The sequence below is a fragment of the Musa acuminata genome, chromosome BXJ2-7, assembly GCF_036884655.1.
Source record: "Musa acuminata AAA Group cultivar baxijiao chromosome BXJ2-7, Cavendish_Baxijiao_AAA, whole genome shotgun sequence".
In the NCBI taxonomy this organism is placed as follows: domain Eukaryota; kingdom Viridiplantae; phylum Streptophyta; class Magnoliopsida; order Zingiberales; family Musaceae; genus Musa; species Musa acuminata.
The window spans coordinates 8,707,601-8,724,306 of record NC_088344.1 but is presented as its reverse complement, the minus strand read 5'-3'; the positions used below and the strand labels follow the sequence as shown (position 1 = coordinate 8,724,306).

The 16,706-nt window shown below is 48.3% G+C and overlaps 2 protein-coding genes across 2 annotated transcripts; both read left to right on the top strand.

The window, feature by feature from the left end:
- The first annotated feature begins 1,393 nt into the window (after window positions 1–1,393).
- On the top strand, window positions 1,394–2,454 carry LOC135616103 (transcription factor ILI5-like). The gene is made up of 2 exons (XM_065115281.1): window positions 1,394–2,035; window positions 2,161–2,454. Exons 1-2 carry the CDS (start codon window positions 1,916–1,918, stop codon window positions 2,314–2,316), a joined length of 276 nt encoding a protein of 91 aa, XP_064971353.1. The 5' UTR covers window positions 1,394–1,915; the 3' UTR covers window positions 2,317–2,454.
- A 4,522-nt stretch (window positions 2,455–6,976) lies between these two features.
- LOC135618062 (protein PHYTOCHROME KINASE SUBSTRATE 2-like) lies at window positions 6,977–8,221 on the top strand. Its single transcript, XM_065118963.1, has one exon. The coding sequence runs from the start codon at window positions 6,977–6,979 to the stop codon at window positions 8,219–8,221; it is 1,245 nt and encodes a 414-aa protein (XP_064975035.1).
- Window positions 8,222–16,706: the final 8,485 nt, after the last annotated feature.

The window sequence follows — 16,706 nt, the reverse complement described above, 5'->3', positions numbered from 1 at the left end:
AATGATCGCAGCTACTAATGTCTGTGTTGGCGAGCAACTAAGAGAGAGTAGTTGCCATCTTCTTGGACTAATTATATTCTATTTTGTCTTCTGCTTTCCGACATAAATTAATCAATAAGAGTTTGATGAGTCCATTAACTTATATCAAAGCATTTTAGGTAAAGTCTTAATATGTACTAATGCTCGATCATTATATATATATATTATATATATATATATATATAGAGAGAGAGAGAGAGAGAGAGAGAAAGCACTTTGGTTCATTCAATAAAAATGGGTCAAAAATGCAGAAAAATGAAGTGATTGTTGTTTAATAGGCAGTTTTATTAGCTATAAGTTTTCACTGCTCCAACTAGAAATTAAAGTTTAATTATAACCATACGACATGTCTGTCACTCACTCATTTTTTAAAGAGTTTTTTTTTTATCCAAAAGAAAAATTATGACTATAGTAATTTATTATGGTATAATTTATGCCCCTCGAAGCACAAAATAAATAGATAGACATGATAGACTTGCCTAAAATAGTCTCTAGTGTACATCCTTGAACCATTTAGGGTTTCACCATCAAGATGTTCATGCAAGGAGGAAGAAGTAAATCCAAGCAGGAGATAAGTTCCATTCAACATGCTATTAAATCATATTTATAATGGTGGAGGCGTATATCATTGCATGCATGCACTGATTCAGATCGAAGTAGTAGATGCAGGCCATTAAATGGTTCATCTAACCCTCACCCTGCACTTCAATTCTCATCTGCATTTGCCTGTGCAATCATGTCAGTTTCTTTTCCATTCTCATATAATGTGTGTACCAATTTTCCATCTTTTAATGCGTAGTCTATCTCGCCATGAATCCATTGTCTCTCCCATTTATTAAACCTTGTACTTCCATCTCATGTTCACCAGCAACCCAAGCCATGCCATGCAATGCAATGTGTGTACATGGAGAAGATGAAAGAGGGTGGATGGTCAGACCTAACAGCCGCATGTTGACGAAGCTTCGCTGAAGGTCCCCCGTGGCTTGATGTAAGGCCGCCTGCCTGCATGCATGATTGATGCCGCAGGCCGATCGAGTCCGCTCGCTCTCTCCCTTGTTGCCATCGAGGGCCACTCCCATGTCTCCCTTCCTCTTGTCTTCTAGAGTTGGAATGCCGTCCATCTGTATCAGCTAAACAACAAGCGTGGTGTCCTTCTCCAACCCTGGGGCTCGAGCTGCAGGTTAACTCCCGCCTGATGTCTATCTACCTCTGAGCTTTAACTTCGATGGAAGGGCGCAACCGGACCTAATAATTAGGCTGTGGGCCTCCCGACCAAGCCCCGTGATTCACCCTACCGCCATGCACCACCGCGATGTGGACGCACCGATGGCCTCCAGATGCCCCGGTCGCCGTCGGCAGCTCCTCCGGAGAACGACCGAGCTGCCGCCGTCCTGTCACCCAATCTCATGTCCCGCTCTGCAAGGGCCGCCGCACGTCGCCATCTCGGCCGATCGGGCTCGCGTGATGCGTGGGCGCTTCGTGCCCTACTCCATCCGAAGCCGCAAGCCGCAAGGTTAAAGCAGCAAGAGAGACACGAGGCATCTTTCGGGTACATGGTGAAATGGTTAAACCATGCATCACCCAGCCGAGGCGTCATCAATGCTTCAGTCCCTCTTGGTTACACTGACATGCAAGGAAGGTAGCCACACTTGCTGCCGCCGTTGGTCCATTGGCCATGGGCAACAAGAAGGACCCACCGTCGGTGGCACGGTGAGACATGTAGGCCACGGAGTCTCCTCTCCATACCATTACGTTTGCTGAAACGTTGCCTTCCGAAGACGCTTTTACATTTCTCCCCTTCCCTTTCTCCTCTCCGCGCTCTATAAGTCCTGTACTTGACTCCCCCCCGACGGAGGAGAGAGAAAGAAGAAGGTTTATGCCCGTGGAGATGTCGACCCGGAGGTCGTCGTCGAGGATCAGCGACGAGGAGATCAGTGAGCTCATCTCCAAGTTGCAGTCTCTGCTCCCGGAGTCTCGCCGCAGGAGCATGAGCAGGGTAAGCAATCCAGCAGCCATAACGCCACCGCGTCAAATTCTTTTATCCGCCACCATTTGCGACTGCCTGCCTCACGTCGCCTCTGTGTTTGATCCGTGGACGCATATACATATATATGCATGCAGGCGTCGGCGGCCAAGTTGCTGAAGGAGACGTGCAGCTACATCAAGAGCTTGCACCGCGAGGTGGACGACCTCAGCGACCGGCTCTCCGACCTGATGTCGACTATGGACTCCGGCAGCCCTCAGGCCGAGATCATCAGGAGCATCCTCAGGTCCTAGGTTGATCTGTAGTCCACTAGTATTCTCGTACCATTCCACGGACGAGACCCTCTCGCAGAAGGCTCGGTTGTTTGCATCAGCATATGTTACATGTATTATTAGCAAGAGAAATCCTACTACTGCTTGATGATGCCAAAACCCTGCAAGCCATCTCCTTTCTCTTCTCTTCTCCATCGTAACCTGCCCAAACCTGACATGACAGATACCAGGACACGAATCTTATTTCTGTGCGCAGACTCAAAGCTCAAGTATTCTGACACTTCAACTAATCATTCCATTGTCTCGATCTGAAGGAGGAAGGAGATGCAGCCCATCATAATCAATTAGCCATGCCGATCTTAATGATATATAGAGACTTAGTGATAGAGACCAAATCTTGGACGATTCACACTTCACAGTACTGCTCACAGTATCAAACTGTAGATAGATGTTTTACACTGCAAACATGTTGGATCCACAAATATTTTTGGATTTACATAGTTAGTGTGCACCGAGACAAGAAAATCTAGCAAAAGAAAAAAGTCGGTATGTATCCATAGGATTCGATAAAGGAGAACAAGACATTAAAAATGCTTTTAGAATATTTCTTGATAGAATGAGAGAAACATATAAAAGAAGAGGTTTATGTTATAGGATGTTCAAAGCGAGCCATGCTAAAGATATAACTCAAGAATGTTTGATCTCATTCATGTGGACTGTTCGATATTCCGAAGAAAAATATTCATCAGATGCTACCTGCAATGCGTTCCGCACCGAGGAATTTTGCTGAGATTACCGATGGTGACGATGGTGATGAGGATGGATGATAAGGTTGGCTCCCAGCTCGGAGCAGAGACAAGGAAGCAATTTGGTGAGGACAGGTCGACAGGGGCGGCCCCGCCGAGCCTCACAATCATGGCGCCCAAATTTAACGGCTGTCGCCCGCAGAGGACGGCGAGCGGCTCGACGAGTCAGCGTCCAGCGGGGGACACCGGCATTAAAGGCGGCAGCCGACTCGTTGTCGGATCACTGCACATGGATTTTTCGCACACCCCATCCTCATCCCTCGCCGGTTTACCGTTCCCTATCATTCCTGATCTGTACTGTGTTCCATCGCCTGCTTCTCCAAGAACTCTGCCGCCCGTAAATCCCGCCACCAACGTGTCTCAATCGCCTTCTGCCACAGTGTCCTCTGAGTACTGCACCTTGTAAAAGTGACTAAGATGTGTTCCTTTGAGATCCTTTTGGCTTTCGGTAAGGGGGAGGGGGAAGGCAAGAAGCAGTAACAGCAAAGCTCGAGAGATCGAACGCTATGAAGCATTGGAGAGTGGATGATTAGATGTGGTTGTTGATAACTTTGGATGTCACATAGAAGAGCAGCGGATACTGAATATAAACAGAAATAATCTTTGTATATGAACAAATACTAGATCATGATATGCAGTGAAATTAAATAGAATCACAATCAAATAGAATATCAAGATATACGTGGAAAACCCCTTCAATGTGAAAAGTAAAAATCATGAGGCAAATGAGAGATAATCCATTATGAGAATAAAGAATATACAAATCTCAATCTCTTGCCCTAAACCCTAGCAACAATCACAAAAGAATAAATGGGATACAAGGATCACGTCACTGCCAACAATATCTAAAACCTTCCCAAGTAATCACAGCAAGAGTCTACTGTAGATTTGATCTAACCTGAGATGATAACACTGCTAGATGATTGAGAACAACCTCTCTGCGTTGTTCTTGTTCTTCCCTTTCTTTCTCTTCCTTTTCTGTCTTGTTTTCCTCTTTTCTTTGGAATCTCGTGGCTATTTTCTTCTCCTACGTTGCTGTCCTATTTATACCTTTTTCTATTTTCAAAAACGTATCCACCACACCCCTAATGTTAATTATGGTTAGATTAAGAGAGGATGAGCTGTGAGCTGTCTAAGCCCACTATGGACTGAATTTATGGGCTACCAGCCCAACAACTATGTGCCAACAGGAGATTCATTTGCTTTGGTTTGAATCCTTGTGCACAAAGAATTTTATTGTGGTAATTGGTAATTTTACTTTGGTTTGAATCACAGCCCAAACAAATATATAAAGGAAAAGGATGTCAAAGTTGAGAAAAGATTGATTAAACATAAAAGCTCAAGGGATAAGTATGGAGTTTTCATCACAACAAGACTCAATAATAGAGAGAAGAGGATTCCTGAGAACAGAAAGAAGCAGTCAATGAGCAAGACAGATGTTAAGCGGCTTATCGCTTTCACATAATAGATAATGCTGATAGGACAAGAGAACAAAACCCAATCGATCATAGCCTATCCAAAAACACAAAAACCAAAACAAGATTAGTGGATTGGGCTTTTTGATTCACTGAGCCCCATATGGGGCTTCACTGATTCTTTCTAATCATAAGATGCATTTAACTTTGTTCTGTTTTTGGATCAATATATTCTAGGAATTCCAAATATTGTAATGAGCTTTAGATGTCCAGTGAATCCAGTTCACAAAAAATCATGCATATCAGCATCTTGTTAAGGTCAGTATTTTCATCAAGCTTTTCTCCTGCAAGAAGAAATGTTTCTTCTTCTCTTTGAATCATTGCTTTCTGTAGAGATTTTCAACCAATTCATCTGCCTTTTCTTCATTATTAATCATTTCTGGATTTGTGTGGAGTGCTGTAATGAAGTCAGGACACCTCCACTCTTGAATACATCAAGCAATCAAGAAGAAGGTGTTCAGAGAACCTAATTTCTTGTGCTTGGCTTTCTTCATGACAGCATTGATAGAACTGTACAATGGCTTCAATTAGACTTGCAACACTGCTTTATGTGCTTTGCTTCCTGTTTCATGTGTCATCAGTCATACACTTGCCAAGTTTCAGTTCAGTGTCAAGTCTGATGAGCTTTTAGAATGCTTGCCAAGTGTTTGGCTCTGAAATCTTTCTCTTATTTGCTCACCATTCTGAAACTGGTCTTACGCTGTGTTGTTTTCCCTCATCCAAAGTTGCCATATGTTGTCCATCATGATGGGGAGCATAACCAGAGGTAGAAATATTCTTGAGAGAGTCTCCGCCATGGAGATGAAGTGGTCCTTCACATGGCGCCGAGCTCAGCTCACACAGATGTCTCTTTTGCATGACTCTGCAGGTTTGGCAGTCTGATGTGAAAGTATTCAAAGCCAACTTACCCATTCATGGCCTAATGAATTGGATGGGAATGTCATGATTTGGACATTGGCATTGACAACTCGCCCAACATTCTGCTGATAAATGCCCAGAGTCTGCATGCAATCACAAAGCCATCCTGTTTTCCCACCCCAGCTTCCTCCTTCAGTGGTGGATTGGCATCTGTTGTTTGAGAAAGAGATCATCTGAGTCTCCACACACTACCAATCTCCAGTCATCCCATCATTCATGGATCACACAAAAGTAATGGAACAGATGTGTCTCAGAATGATGTGAAAATGCAGTCGGCCTAAGTTCCATGTCAGCTCAGATTTGGAGTTGGGTGATCACTTGGGGTATCAGCTCTTCAATCTTACAACTAGATTGGGAACATATCCATGTCAACCACATGTTTTCTTGTGGCTCAATTGATCTGCCACATGCTGTTGATTTTTCCAGCTACAAATGCATCATCTCTTTAGTTGAAATGACACTATTTCCTGTCACCTGGCTGTAGGTAGTGAAGCTCCAAGCTTCATCGCCTATTGATGAGTTAATGTATCGATTGTTTTCAGGTTCTCTTCTTGATGGGCCTCCGTGCTCCATGATTAGACCTCGGTATCACTAATTATTTAGAACTCAACATCATATATGGTCCATGTTCTTCATCTCTTGAGGAAGCAGAAGTTGGGGTCGAGAGGACAGAAGAAATTTCATGACCTTGCAACCAATACATCAGTTCAAAGGAATCCGAGGTCCATTGCATGAGCTATAATGTCGCTCTGAACACAATGAACTGAGCTGCTGTGTTCTGTGCTTGTAGAAGAACAGAGGCAAATGATTTAACCAGCACAAATGCTCCTCATTGTGTTATCCATCCACCAGTATATATCTACTTGATTCTTGTAGAGGCTAAAGGTGATATCAAACAGGAGATATATATATATATATATATATATATATATATATATATATATATATATATATATATATATATATATATCAGCATTATGATCAGGAAAGATAGGTAAATGAGAACTCTCTACTTCGTGTTTTGTGATGGAGCATTCATCAAGTTCCTGAAATTATTTGACCTGTAAACCCTTCTACAGTAACTATTTGGCATATGTCACATTGAACACAAAGTCTCATCCACCTCAATGCCTATATAAAGCACCACCCGGGCATGCCAAATGCATCATATCCTGGTTTCAGATAAAGATTCTTCCTCTCTCCCTGCCAGCTTCTCTTTGAGTGGAGGTCCAAACGGATGCACGTTTCTCTTTCTGGAGCTATTCCTTCGCTGCTCAACTATTTAATGATGCTTTTGCCTTTAGAGAATGATGCATAATTAATCTTTGATTTAGAGTTGTCTTCCTTTTGGATACATCTCAATAATTTCTTTCGATCATTAATCTTAGATTCTGTAAATTAGCATCGAACATACTTCTTCGTTTGTGTCCTTTCTGTTGAGGTTTCTTGACGCTGCTCTTTGTAAGGTTGCATAGAGACCACATGGCCTCTGTAAAGGTAGCTCCAAAGACTCCCTTTGCTTTCGAGAACAGCACAAGCAGTCCCCGAGATGATTCCTTCTCCACGTATCTGGCGCTTGTCAGAGAGAGCTTCCCACCGGAGATCGGTAGTCCCACGCCAGAAAGCTTGTCGTGTCAAGTCATCCTAAATAGGAGGAGAACTGCCGACGGGGAGATCGAAATCTTTGATGCGGAGAAGTACTTCAGCGGAGTCATGGACGGCGATGCGCCACCCGCGCCGGAGAACGGTCTCGGGACGCCGAGTAAGAAGGAAGTGAAGGTGAGGGTGAGGTCTAGGTCGAGGGCCGGCAGCACCAGCTCGGAGACGAGCTGCAACAGCCGGAGTCAGCTGCTTCGTGACTCCCGCAAGCACCCGATCCCCTGCGGGCAGAGAGACGCGAACAGCAAGAGGTTCCTCAGCGTTTTCCCGTGCCCGTGCTCCCGGAAGAACGCCACCGACGTCGACAAAGAAGCCTTATCCGATGCTAGATCGGACAACCTCAAGAAGCAGCTCGTGCAACATGGAGAGAGGTGTGGTGGAGATGACCACCTCGTGAGCGAGCTGACACTGAAAAGAATCAGTCCCGGTTTGATCAAGCAGGAGGTGTTTGCCTTCCCTCCGTGTTTGAGCTCCGCGGCAGGAGAGGTAACGGTAGGGAAAGAGGTCAAAGAAGAGGAGAAGGTCGGGCGAGGTCCCAAGGCGGTGGTGGGTCAAAGGAGAAGCTTCACCATGTTAACGTCGGCCAAGATTGTCGTTGGTGACGATGGCGGACGAGACGACGATGTCCGAAGCGAGGCGAGCTCGGACTTGTTCGAGATCGAGAGCTTGTCGATGACTTCACACCCTTTCATCTCCCACGGGGGAACCGAGTCGGCACCAAGCGAAGCGAGCATCGAGTGGAGCGTGGTCACCGCCAGCGTCGCCAACTTCTCCATCGCATCGGAGTCCGAGGACCAGATGGCGAGCCTCCGCAGGCCGAGGCGAGCGTCAGGGTCAGGACTTCTACTGGGCTGCGTCAGCGACAAGGCAGTGAACGTGACGGCCGGCACCGCAAAGATGCCAGAAAGGATCAGCTTCGACCGGCGGGACAGCGCCGGTGTCGACGGTTCGGTGACAGCCGCGGCGAGGTACCGCGCGGAGAGCTGCGGCGTGGACTTAGGCTTCGGCCGCGCCGGACGTGTCCTTCCCCCGACTTCCTTTGGCTCCAGCCGTCCCTCCCAAGATTAGGGACTTCTTCTTCTTCATTCATCGTGCCATGTTGTGTGTGTTCATAGAAAGATGGAGCAAAGCTGCACGTTAATGTAAAGGCGATGGTAACTTATGTTCCACGCTGTCAAATCTATATGATGAATACTGGTTGTGCATCATCTTCCTTGCTTGGAAGATAGCAAACATGCATCCAAAAGGATAACATGAGTACTGCTACTTACTGAGACCGGTGCTGTGGTCTCCAAGTGTCCAAATTAAGGACTTCACACGAAGTTCGAGTACACGATGAACGATTAGTTGGGCCATCAGCTTTCTACCTGAAAACAACTGACAGCCTTTCATACTGTCGATGCAACCCCAAACACAACTTCAATTCTTGGCGAGTAAAACCCTCGGTGCATGCGTTGTTCTTATTGATCAGATAATAAGCATGAATAAGAAGCAATTATTGCAGGCAATAATTATTAGATGTATCGATATGTTCATGTCGTCCTCACTCATCGATATATGGCTACTTAAACGCCTTTGGCCTCATCCAGCGGTGAGCACTACAACTCCTCACCCTTCTCTCTCATCAGCTTCAGCTGAAAGCTACCGAATCAACCCAGCATTTAATTTTTGTGTCCCATGCACGTCAAACCAATCAATCACAAGCACTCTATATATATATATATATATATATATACATCTGTGACTGCAGGTATACCTTTTCTTCTAATGTACATCACTGTATATGCTTATGGCTACATCACTATGATTTATTAAATTAAATTGATTAAATTAAAAGAAAAATAATCAATGTGACGAGGATAGTAATTATGATAAGACCCTAACGTCAAATGACGCCTCACGCCTCGAACGACGTGACGACACCCGATCAAACGGATCGGAACACAGGCCGAGGCACATTAACACCTACTCAGGCTCGATTCTTCACGCCACGCCAAACCAATGTCAGACGCAACCAGCCTGCCCCTTGAAAGCGGGCACATCAGGAAACAGTAAGCCTTCCTATAAATACCATCGCACTCTGAACGAGCGAGGAGGAGACAGACATACAAAAAACACTTCTTCTCCTGAAACCCCCTCCACATCTTCTAACTTGATCGTTGGATAGGTCGGGCCGAGCACCCCGGCCCGACTTTTGTGCAGGTGCAAAGCCGAAGGTCCCCGTCGGTCCCGCAGGTGAGGAGTTCCTACCCAGAGGAGACGGTCACACCATCCCGATCGGACGCCGCACTCGACCGCCTCAGCGGGCTTGAGGGACGCCCCAGGAAGATCCCTGTCGTCCGGACCCGAACCGAACCACGTCGGCCCCGAGGACATTGCTCCAGGCTGTTTCCCATAACACAATGGTTAAAATTATTTATAAAATTAATAATAATCAAAATCTTAAAATAAAAATAAAATTTTATATTACGTTAAATTATTATTTAATTAAAAATAATAATAAAAATGTTAATTTAGAAAATCCTAATATGGGATTTGGAGGTGTCATAATCTTGCCTCTTAAATTCACATTGTCAGTATTCGGACACCATATATAGCCTAGATTTTTGGCTTTGGAATTATGATGTGGGACCGCTCAAAGGAAAACCAAATCACATTAGCCCGCGTTTGAGGTCCATATTTCCTTTGCTTAATTCCAACATGATTTTAATGAGAAGCAAAAACCTTGATATGTAGCTCGATAGAAGACTCATTGTGCTAATCCACTCGTTCCTTATCCTCAACATACGATCATTGGCATGCCACACCATTCCTAGTTGGATCTAAATCCGTCAATCTATTTGTAGCGATTAGAGTAACATACATGTAAGGAAACCTTCGTCTAATTCAAACCCGCCACATCAACTTCGGCTGGTGGTGGCACCGGCGAGACAAGCATCGACATGCTCCTTCCTGCCCTCTGCTAGAGTCCATGGCTTCCATACTCTAGCCTTTGGAACTGCCGAGGTGAGAATGGACTGGCGTTCATGGTAGCTTCCAAGCTCCACAGTGCCAAACTTCCCTCTCTTTCCACTTGCGTCGATCGCCTCCAAGGTAGATGGAGACCATTTGGCATCTCTTCACCACTCACGGATCCATCATCCGCGGAGCAAAGCGACCTCCTTCGTCCTCATCCCGGCCATTGCTACAGTCCCCGGTCATGTCATCGATCAACCCCGACCCGGCCGAGTTAACGTCAAGGGGGCCGATACAGTGCTCACGGTCGATCGGGCCGCGCTGTGGACGTCGACCCATGCCGGATTTTGAGATATCTACGGGCGATGCCGTACGACGATGGCTTCTTCCGGCGACACCGATGTCTTTGCACCACCCATAAATTAGAATATTGGCCGGTAGCTGAGTGAGTTTTTTGGAGTGTGCTTGTTTCCTTATAGCAAAGATCATGTTGAGGCCCCATCTGTGTCCTCAGAGCATGACCTCCTCTACTGGTCGTCTCCCACGGTCATTGGATTCTCGTCAAGAAATCTGATGCAGTGCATCGATGGTAATGAGATGAATAATAACATACAATTGTTGTTATGACAATGAATTAATTACTGCCCACTCTCCTTTCTTTTCTATCTTTATCCGAATCCTTCCCTCCCTCTACTCCTGCATTCTCTCACCTCTTTTCCACCATGATCCTTGTCATGTTCTCCTGCTGTGTTCTTTGGATCTTCCTTCACTTCAGAAGACAACCACCTTCCGCATTAAGATCTGCAGTAGGCTTCCAATTTCGACCTGTTAATTGGACTCAAATTGGATCCCAATACTTTGGTTGGGTTTTCGGTCCACGCCAAGATCCATATAGAAATCTGAGAATGCCTCCAGATATAGTATCTCTTTTTAGTCATATACTTTGTTGTTGAGCTATTGTTATGGAGGGATTTAGATCCGGATGATGTCACTGAACATCCTAATGCACAGAACAATTTTCTATGTAAACTGATGAGGGTAATAATGGTGACATGATGCGCCACAACGTCAGCCACGTCTGGACGACACTCTGCCCCAAAGAGGGCGATAATGCCGACGCGATGTGTGCTGACGTCACCCGCTCTCAGACAACGACTTCATCATTGTCTGACCTAACATGCTTGGCCGAGGCAGAGGAGAACAACGACCGAGGCTCGCCCATACCCTGCGGCAGTTCAGTTCTCCACGCAACGCCAACGACAATGTCAGACGCCATCAGAGGTACGATCCTGCTCCTGCAAGCAAGTACATCAGGTAACACTAAACTTACCTATAAATACCCCCGAGTTCTAAGCGGGAGGGAGAGGGAAAAAAGACTTCTTCATCTGGAACTCCCTCCACATCTGCTAACTTGATCGTCGGAGGGGTCGGGCTGAGCTTCCGACCCGAACTGTGTGCAGGTGCAAGGACAGCGTTGCTTCTTCCCGGCGCTGCGGAAAAGCCTTCCTCTCGACGCAACAGCCCGACCGGACCACTGTAATCGGCCACCTAGACGATCTCGAGGGGGGTCGTGCCAGATCCCCGTCATTCGGACCCCAACCAAGCCGCGCCGTGGCCCCGAGGCCACGGCATAAAGTTGTTTACACTAACAGATTGGTGTTAGAAGGAGGGCCCTCCGAATATCGAGCGATCAGCAGATCCACTCTGGCGAACCCGCAGCTGTGGGGTTGCGTCCGATCGACACCCCGGAACAACATCCCCCGCGAGATGAACCCCGAGACAAACGCCCCGTCACGACCTCAGAGCGCTATTAGCGGATATTCAACGACCCGGGCTTGTCACCACCCGACGGCGCCCCCGTCGATCCGTCGCCCGTGTCATCCGAGGCCTTTCACGACCTCACCCACCAAGTTAGAACTCTGACCGATATGGTGCAATCTATTATTCCACTTGTCGCTCGTCCGTTGCATCCGCCGGCCGTCCGACCACTGCGGCAACAGGAGCCACCCGTTCAAGCCCGCACACCACCTCGGGAGCTTCCCGCTTCGCCTCGGGTCCCATTGGGCCCACTCGGGGATCGAGTGACGGCGAACCCGAGGGGCCACCCAAAACCCGATGCACTATAATCAGATCCTACCGACTCTCTTCGAGTCCAGTTGCGCTTCATCAGCCAACGACTAGACGAGGTGCAGAAGGAGGCTCGCAGGTCGAGGGGAGAGCTCGGGAAAGACGCACACCAAGGATCTCCGTTCACACCCGAGATACAGGATCAGACAGTCCCCCCGAACTTTCGGCTCCTCTCCCTAGACGCTTACAATGGCTCCACCGACCCAACGGACCATGTAGCTGCTTTTCGCGCCCAGATGGCGCTATACGGAACCTCTGATGCTCTGATGTGCAGAACGTTTCCTACCACTCTGAGAGGGCCGGCACACGCATGGAATGACGTCTTGAAGACCGGAACGATGGCTTACTTCGACCAGCTCGTCAAGGACTTCGAGCTCCACTTCGTGGCCTATGCACGGTCGAAGCCTTCCGTTGCACTACTCGGACTCAACCAAAGGAAGGACGAGCCCCTCCCTCATTTTGTGAATCGCTTTACAACACAAATCCGGGGGTCGCCGGACGCTCATCCCTCTCTGTTAGTGCAGGCGTTTATGACAGGCCTGCGACCTTCCAGATTCTTCTGGTCCCTCGTGGAGCGACCCCCCACCACAGTACTAGATATGCTCCAGCGGGCTAACTAGTACATCGCGGTAGAGGCCTGGGTGGTCGAGAGGAGCGACTTTTGCCAGCGGGCTCCATAGAAGAAGTCAAGCACCCGCGGTAGCTATCCGATATAGTCCTCGTAAAAGGAATATAGGCCCTGCCTCAGTCTCTTCCGAGCGAAGGCTCAGTATCTACCTGACTGCCTCCAGGCTCGCGGTTAGCTCTGTTGGGAAATCATTGGGGGGCGACATCATATGCGCAGCGGAAGAACAAGAAAACAAAATCCCCGATTCCCAAAAAGATGTTCGTCGTCGTGCGATGGTTGGTGCGCAAAAAGTCCGCAAAACACAAAACTGCGTATAGAGATTGTGTTACCTAGGGAGATCGTATATCCCTGTTTCCTTGCAGATCCTTAGGAGAGGGTGAAGGAGGTCAAGCGTCCTCCTCTCTAGCGGTGATCCACACAGCAGGGTTGCGACGACGCTTCTCAAAACTCCAGGCCTGCTATGAGGTGGAGAGGGAGAGGAGAATAGGAAAGGCAATCAAAGACTCTAGCCTATGAGGCTGTGAATCCCTCCTATTTATAGAGATCCCGTGTCAAACCCTAATGGGTCCTTCCCTAGTGGGTATTGGATCTGCATCCAATAAGACAAGGGCTCCGTCGGATATCTCATATCCGAACCTCTACTCATCGCAATGCCTACCATATGTGTGTGACCCTCTAGGCCCAATATCGAGCTGGCCGTGAGTCATACCTGTCAGAACTCCTTCTAACTCAGTGAATTATTATCTCTGTAATAATTCACTCGACTCATCGACTACGGACGTACTAGGCCACTACGCCGTAGTCCCCAGACGATACAGGGGAATCTAATCCATTGGACCTGTCTGTCCTCAGTTACCATGTACCTATAGTCCCTCATCCATCTAATATCCCAGAGACCGTATATCGAGCATGGTGCTGTCAGACCCATACGGTTTCTACTCGAGTCTCGCTCTAATCGGATTCTCCTGGAGAACTCTTTCTCTCTCAACCCGAATGACCCTGGCCAGGGATTTGTCTGAGCAAGAACACATAGGATATTCCTCTCATGACGCCGAGAGTGGATGATCCTCTATTGACACTCAATAGCCCTCGTAAGGTCGACTACCACTCCCAATGACTAGCTGTACTAGATTTGGGGATAGCCAAACCTATAAGTCTGGTATCAAAGAGTGGAGCACTCATACAGGACATCCTTGGTGTCTCAAGTCTAAGGACCAGATACACCACTAGGACTACGGAATCGCTATCTAACAATAAGGCATCATCAACCATCCAGCATTCCGTAAGCGGATCAATCAGTGAACTCATTCTCCAATGAGCACCTGTACTGTATCCCTAGTGTCCCTACACGAGCAGCTATGAGACCAGCTGCATCCATCATATGGACGGGTATACAACACACCAGTCTATCCGGTTATCACGATGTCCCTCTCGAGTAACCTATGACCGGGATTATTTAGGATATGTGTTTAAAGGTGAATCGATCTCATTATCGTGATCTCATCACGATCCGATTCCCATTGCACAAATCCAAGGACATCACAATATATGTATGCATTTATGCAATAGTTATAAAGTGATATACGCCAAAATATAATAAGCAAAAAGATTATGTATCAAGTCACACGTGCCATCACTCACGTGATTGGCTTGCTGGGCACCTATGACTAGCAAGCTCCCGCCTAACCGCCTTCTGTATCTACATGGCTCGGCCGTAGACTGCCCGAGTCCACCTCAGCGCGGCCTGCCCGCCTGAGCCGTGTGCCTCGGCCGCAGTCTGCCCGAGACCACATCTGCGCGGCCTGCCTGCCTGCGTCGTGCTCCTCGGCCGCATGTTGCCCGAGACCACACCTACGCGGCCTGCCCGCTTACGTCGTGCTCCTCGGCCGCATGTTGCCCGAGATCACACCTGCACGACCAACCCGCTTGTGTCGTGCTCCTCGACTCCATGCTCCCCAAGACCACGCCTGCGCGACCAGCCCGCCTGCGTCGTGCTCCTCGGCTCCATGCTCCCCGAGACCACACCTGCGCGGCCAGCCCGCCTGCGTCGTGCTCCTCGGCTCCATGCTCCCCGAGACCACACCTGTGCGGCCAGCTCGCCTGCATCGTGCTCCTCGGCTCCATGCTCCCCGAGGCGTTCTCCTCGACCCCATGTCGCCCGGGACGCGCTCGACCTCATGTCGCCTGAAACTACCGTGGTACTAGAGGTTGAAGCCATGCCTCAGACTCCCCCTTTTTGTAACAACCAACGCATAGCTTCTTTCGAGGGGGGGAATATGATGAGGGTAATAATGACGACATGACACGCCACGACGTCAGCCACGCCTGGACGACACTCTGCCCCAAAGAGGACGATAATGTCGACGCGATGTGCGCTGACATCACCCGCTCTCAGACAACGACTTTATCGTTGTCTGACCCAACATGCTTGGCCGAGGCAGAGGAGAACGACGATCGAGGCTTGCCCATACCCTGCGGCAGTTCCGTTCTCCACGCAACGCCAACGACAATGTCAGACGCCATTAGAGGTACGATCCTGCTCCTGCAAGCAGGCACATTAGGTAATACTAAACTTACCTATAAATACCCCCGAGTTCTAAGCGGGAGGGAGAGGGAAAAAAGACTTCTTCATCTGGAACCCCCTCCACATCTGCTAACTTGATCGTCGGAGGGGTCGGGCCGAGCTTCCGACTCGACCTGTGTGCAGATGCAAAGACGGGGTTGCTTCTTCCCGGCGCTACGGAAAAGCCTTCCTCTCGACGCAACGGCCCGACCGGACCACCGTAATCGACCACCTGGACGATCTCGAGGGGGGCTGTGCTAGATCCCCGTCATTCGGACGCCAACCAAGCCGCATCGGCCCCGAGACCACAGCATAAAATTATTTACACTAACATAAACTATCACGTCGTGCCGCCTAACATATGGTGGACGAAGCAATCTACCATCTTCCTTTGTCAGAACATATTCATGTTTGAGCGATGGGACATCGATCATTGTAGCTCCCATTGTGATTTACTGGGCCTACTCTGGGATGTACACCATGCTTGCCTCCCCTCGACCACTATCGCCTGCAATCGAGAAAAGACGAGGACATCCAGAACTCACTCTTCGTGGCACCACCGCCTCGTCGTCACCTACTCCTCCGGCGGCCAGTACAACCACCCCGTGAAAGGGTTTCTTGGGGAAACTTCTTCCACATGCTGTTCTTCTGGAACAACACCGCCTACCACGACGTCCACCATCAGTTCCACGGAAACAAGTACAGCTCCTCGCTGCCATTCTTCGATACTCGCGACAAGATCTTGGGAACCCACACGCCGTACATACTGCTGAAAAGAGCAGGCGGTGGCCTTGAAGCCCGACCACCGAAGGACTAGAGAATCTTTCCCTCTCTCTCTCCCTTGCTCATGTCTCTCTAGAAGCCCGACCAGCAAAGCACGAGAGTATCTTCCCCACCCCACGCCCCCCCTCTCCTCATGTTTCTCCATACTATCAATCGTTCGACCAAACTTTCGGGCAATTGTATGAATTGTGCATTATACCCATGTATATATACATATATGTTCATGCAAGATCATAAGATCTTGGTATCCAAACCTGTGATCTTGGAGATCATGTTATGCATTGAATTGACCCCTAACATCGATCGTAGGAGAACAGTTCCACAACTCCGTGTGGAACTAATCTGACCCTGCAAGTCCAACACTTTGGTCCGCCATACGACAGCTTGTCTAGACGTCTGACCATTTGCATCCACTTATCTCAAGACATCACGGTCAACCCGATACTGAAGCACACTTTTCAAGCATTCCACAACTCTTTTCCAACCATTGACCATCG

Excerpts from the sequence above, each read along its gene's own strand:
- LOC135616103 (XM_065115281.1), top strand. The coding sequence starts at position 1,916 with ATGCCCGTGGAGATGTCGACCCGGAGGTCGTCGTCGAGGATCAGCGAC. Across the intron at positions 2,036-2,160 it reads GCCGCAGGAGCATGAGCAGG|GCGTCGGCGGCCAAGTTGCT; the intron begins GTAAGCAATCCA and ends ATATGCATGCAG.
- LOC135618062 (XM_065118963.1), top strand. The coding sequence starts at position 6,977 with ATGGCCTCTGTAAAGGTAGCTCCAAAGACTCCCTTTGCTTTCGAGAAC.